The following is a 5,190-nucleotide window of genomic DNA, read 5'->3' on the forward strand; positions in this document are numbered from 1 at the left end:
AACCGGATATATTTATTGCACTTTTTACACTTTTTGTAACTAAATTTTGAATTTTCATCCTCTAAAAACGCATTTATCAATAAATTACGGAAGAATAAAAGTGACCATTTACCTTAAAATAACAGAGGAGCATAATTTCGGTGCACGAATTTGTCATTAAACCAAAACATAAATTGGAATACAAAATAGATGACATCCGGCAACAATAGAGGATAAGAGTACTAATCTTTACGAGAGAACAAACAAGAGGTGTACGCATTACCGCGTCGCATTCTAGTTACAGTTACTACTTATTACTATATAGAAAGAAAAAAACTGAATAAGAATAAGAATAAGAGTGATTGTGAAGGGAAGGCCGTACTTGGCACAAAGCATTCTGGTTTGAAACACTCGAATATCACTGAAGAGAGAAGAAACATTTTAGTACAGAAAATTAACATAGTATTCTGGTTCGAAACTAACAGGTTTGTATATAATTACTTTGTTTTGAGATTTTTGGTTTCGAACATGTCTCTTTTTTTCTTTTTAACTTTATTTGTTGATCTTCAGGTGCTACCCTTTTAAGCTATCAGATTCCTTCAATTTGTAGGATTGTGAGTTGCAAGCAGGGACCTCTTGAATCTTGATGGACGTTGAATTAGCTGCTAAGAGTGTTTCTAGGAGTGAGGAATTGGATGATGATGGCAGAATCAAAAGAACCGGTTAGTGTGCTTGCGTTATCGATCTATATCCCTCTCCAATACAAAATTTCCTACATGAGTGTGCCTTCAGATGAGTTGTTCGTACATGATATTGTGCATTTATTTTTGCTGAGAATTGAGATTTAAACGTGATGAGAAAATTTGAGGTAAATGCTCCTAATTAGACCTATGGGTCACATATCATCGGCAAAATACTTTTCATTTCTCAGTTGTATGTTGTAGAATAAAATTTTGGGAGAAGACGAAGTCTAGTTTCAGTTTCTTGGTTTCTTGTATTTTTAAATTCAATTAAAAGTTGAAAAAAAAAACTTTTATTTTCTGTCATAAATACTGAAAATAACATTTTTCGAAACATACATTAAATGATTTATCCGAAGGGCACGGTGGACGGTGGTTTAGGCACAGCTTAGATCACGTCAGAGTGCTGTAAATGGATCGAAAAGGTGGCGGTTATACATTCATTTCCATTTTGGTGGAAATATTCTTTCAACTAATTCATCTAATTCATCCTCTTTAAGATAAGCAATTACTACATTAAATTTATTAATTATTTATATTCTAATTTTAAAATTATATTTTTCTTCTTTTTGTATTCACTTACTTTCGTATTAATATTTGAAGAGAAAATAATTAATAAAAGTATATAGAAAAAATAATTAATATATCTAAAAAATAGAAAATAATCTTATAAAAAAGATAAATAAATTTTTAAGAATGGACTAATAATTAGAAATAGAGAAAATATATATAAAGGAATGAGAAAATCATGAGAAGAAAAAAAAAATGTAGTTCGTACTCAGCAGATATACGTTTAAAATAACTCACTTTTTTACTGCACTGAGATTGCATGCAAAGATTATTTTCTTTAAGACTTTAACTTTCAAATTGCTGTCTGTAAGTGCGTGTCTATCCGGAAAAGGAGTGATAAAGTTGATAGATGTGAATATTATTGAATTTGTCTATGGGAAAAACTTAAGCAAATGCAGATTACGAATAAAACTTATTTCAAAGTATACAATTTTCTCTTTTACAAAAGTAAAAATACACATTACAATTAATCTCTGAGTAAAACTTAAGCAAATAGACGATTTTAAGTATTATGTGATATTTATACAATGATATTAGCGTGTTATTGTTGAATATGTAAAAATGACATTAATTATTTAATTACAAATATGTCTTTCTTATTACATTTACAGTGTACCATACTCAAATTATGTATCATCGTTTGAATTATCTTAAATTGCGACTAGAGATGACTGGGTTAAGTTTGTGCATGACTATTTTTTCTTTCTAAAGTGATAACTATAATAATGTCATCATTGAAGATTTTTTTAATTTGAGTCTTCAACTTCGGGCCATCAGGCCCGTTTTCATTAGAACCGACAAACCGGTTACTGTTGCAGGGAACGTGTTCACCGCTAGCATTCACATAGTAACGGTGGTGGTGGGTGCAGGAGTGCTGGCTCTAGCATGGGCCATGGCCCAGCTTGGATGGATACCTGGCTTAGCCACTATGATCATCTTTGCATGCATTTCCATTTATACTTACAATCTTGTAGCTGATTGCTATAGATACCCTGACCCAATCAATGGCAAGAGGAACTACACTTACATGCAAGCTGTCGATGCATACCTTGGTATCGCAAACTTATTTAATCTACTTCCCTAGTTATATTTCTATAGAAGGATTAAATTTCTATCTACCATGAGTGTAAACATTTTTTTACACTTATTACATTACTATTTTTGGTTACACTCACCATATTGAAACATCTACATAAATTCAAGGCCAATTTGTCAATTTCAAATGTTTTAGTTAGTTCCGTATTTCAACTTGATAATTAGGTGGAACAATGCACGTGTTTTGCGGATTAATTCAATATGGGAAGCTTGCTGGGCTTACAGTGGGCTACACTATAACTTCGTCTACAAGCTTGGTGTACGTTTTTACATAGATAAGCTAATTATTCCTGTTGCTGATTGTGTATAATTATAATCATAATCTAATGAGATGAGAGACTCTGAATTCCTCTTGTCGTGGCAGGGCTATAAAGAAGGCCATTTGCTTTCACAAAAGAGGCCACCAAGCTTATTGCAGGTTTTCAAATAATCCCTTTATGCTCGGTTTTGGGATGTTGCAAATTTTATTGTCTCAAATCCCAAACTTCCACAAGTTAACATGCCTTTCAACCGTTGCTGCTATTACCTCTTTTTGTTATGCATTAATTGGAAGCGGGCTTTCTCTGGCAGTAGTTGTCTCAGGTATGAGCTTCACCTATATCTTTCCAAAAGCTGTCCATCATTCATTCCAAAAAATATATGCTACATTTTTTTATCAGCAAATGTTAGTTTGTTAGAATGTTAATTTTGTTAGCAGAGGGATTGAACATGTAACCTTTCTTCTTTTTCCTTCTCCTTTAACCATCCAGCCCACTTTATATCTCTTAAATTTTTATACTAGATATTTCCTAAGTCACTTCATTAGCTTATTGTTTGCGCCAATTTCTTTATGGGAGGCTTTCCCCTGTATCATAATGAAGTATGTTTGACAGTTGTCATCCAATTGTGTTTCTTTTTGGAATATTAATAATATCATCCGATTGTATATTACTTAATACTTACTACAGAGGCATTGGGGATGTGAACAGGTAAAGGAGAAACAACCCGTGTATTTGGAAACAAAGTAGGGCCAGGACTATCTGAAGCAGATAAAATGTGGAGGGTTTTCAGTGCTTTGGGAAACATTGCACTTGCTTGCTCTTATGCTACTGTTGTGTATGATATAATGGTAAAAGCACAATATTGACTTATTATCTAACTAATTATATCCATCTTTGTATTAATGAGTTAGAAAGAAAAGAGATAGACTTGACTGCTATAGCAAATTGGAGTTATAGATCATTCAATTCAATTTCATTATCTCTGCATTGCTTAGGACACGTTGAAGTCATATCCACCAGAATGCAAGCAGATGAAAAAGGCCAATGTGTTAGGAATCACAACAATGACAATACTTTTCCTGCTATGTGGTAGCCTTGGCTATGCTGCTTTCGGAGATGACACCCCGGGAAACATCCTCACTGGCTTTGGATTTTACGAGCCATTCTGGTTGGTTGCCCTTGGGAATGTGTGCATTGTAATCCACATGATTGGAGCATATCAGGTTCCATCCTCTTTTTTTTTTATGAATTTTAATGCTGAGCCTCCACTTTCTTAAGATACACTTCCTTTATATATATGCACCAATTATACACTAACAACGTTGAATGATATAAAATAGTTTTATATTATCATCAAATTATAAATTATCATATGATAAATTTATTAACTTTTATAATAATTATTTTAAAAATTATATTAATCATATTTTTAATTGATTGACAGTATAAAAGTTTTTACATTAAATTTTAAGTCTAATCATATGGTTAGACAAACATGTTCTTAACTCTTACCTTATACATTTCTTGTGTATGTATATGTTAACTTATAATGTCTAATGTGAGATATCATATCATTACTTATTATGGGACAGGTGCTTGCCCAACCACTATTTCGTATAATTGAGATGGGTGCAAACATGGCATGGCCAGGTTCAGATTTCATAAACAAGGAATACCCAACCAAAATAGGCTCCCTAACATTCAGTTTCAACTTGTTTAGGCTAATTTGGAGGACAATATACGTGGCAGTGGTCACAATCATTGCCATGGTGATGCCGTTTTTCAACGAGTTTCTTGCCCTGCTTGGAGCAATTGGGTTTTGGCCTCTCATCGTCTTTTTCCCTATACAAATGCACATTGCTCAGAAACAGATCAAAAGATTATCATTTAAATGGTGTCTGCTCCAGCTATTGAGCTTTGTGTGCTTCCTTGTTTCGGTAGTCGCCGCAGTTGGTTCCATTCGTGGAATTAGCAAGAATATCAAAAAATACAAACTTTTCATGTATAAACAATAGGCCATTTTGCGCATTACTTACCATCTTTCGTGTACGTGTACGTTTAAGATAAGTGAATATAAACGGACAGAAAATGACTTGTAAACCCGTTAAAATTGAGCAGTGAATTATACAGATGTAACACTGTTCAACTCATTAATAATGGGTTAGAAGTTAGATAGTACTCATGCGAAAATTGTTTTTTCCACTCATACTTTTGCAGGATTTTTTTTATTGACAAATACTAATTATTAGTATGGATAATTTTTGTTAACAAAATATTCGAACTCTAGCCTTCTTTCATCTTTTCTTCTTTCATAACTATTCTCAAAGTAATTCTAACTAACTATTATTCCTACCTATATCTAGCGTTTCGATATCAACTTCGAGGACAAAGTTGGTAGAAAGAGAGAAGCAAATCAAGGAATCCATGAAAGAATTTTTAAAGAAATATGCAACACAAATACTAATAATAGTGATTAGTCCAAAAGCCAATTAATATTGTGTTCAAGATTTGGCCTAATCCATTGATCTGATTTAAGCTTTCGTTGT

At 32.8% G+C, this 5,190-nt stretch overlaps 1 protein-coding gene across 2 annotated transcripts; it reads left to right on the forward strand.

Moving 5' to 3' along the window:
• The first annotated feature begins 210 nt into the window (after nt 1–210).
• On the forward strand, nt 211–4,917 carry LOC100802090 (amino acid permease 6). 2 transcript variants are annotated; one of them, XM_006581397.4, is made up of 8 exons: nt 211–464; nt 550–701; nt 2,108–2,341; nt 2,550–2,643; nt 2,749–2,966; nt 3,353–3,492; nt 3,640–3,867; nt 4,237–4,917. In XM_006581397.4, exons 2-8 carry the CDS (start codon nt 626–628, stop codon nt 4,657–4,659), a joined length of 1,413 nt encoding a protein of 470 aa, XP_006581460.1. In that variant the 5' UTR covers nt 211–464; nt 550–625; the 3' UTR covers nt 4,660–4,917. The 2 variants fall into 2 exon arrangements, with proteins under 2 accessions (XP_006581460.1, XP_003526505.1); XM_003526457.5 differs by having other exon boundaries at nt 247–464; nt 590–701.
• Nucleotides 4,918–5,190: the final 273 nt, after the last annotated feature.

This window comes from Glycine max, chromosome 6 (assembly GCF_000004515.6).
Source record: "Glycine max cultivar Williams 82 chromosome 6, Glycine_max_v4.0, whole genome shotgun sequence".
NCBI classification, from domain to species: Eukaryota; Viridiplantae; Streptophyta; class Magnoliopsida; order Fabales; family Fabaceae; genus Glycine; species Glycine max.

Coding starts and splice junctions, on each gene's coding strand:
- LOC100802090 (XM_006581397.4), top strand. CDS start 626: ATGGACGTTGAATTAGCTGCTAAGAGTGTTTCTAGGAGTGAGGAATTG. Junction 702..2,107: donor TGGCAGAATCAAAAGAACCG/GTTAGTGTGCTT, acceptor TTACTGTTGCAG/GGAACGTGTTCACCGCTAGC. Junction 2,644..2,748: donor ACTTCGTCTACAAGCTTGGT/GTACGTTTTTAC, acceptor TTGTCGTGGCAG/GGCTATAAAGAAGGCCATTT.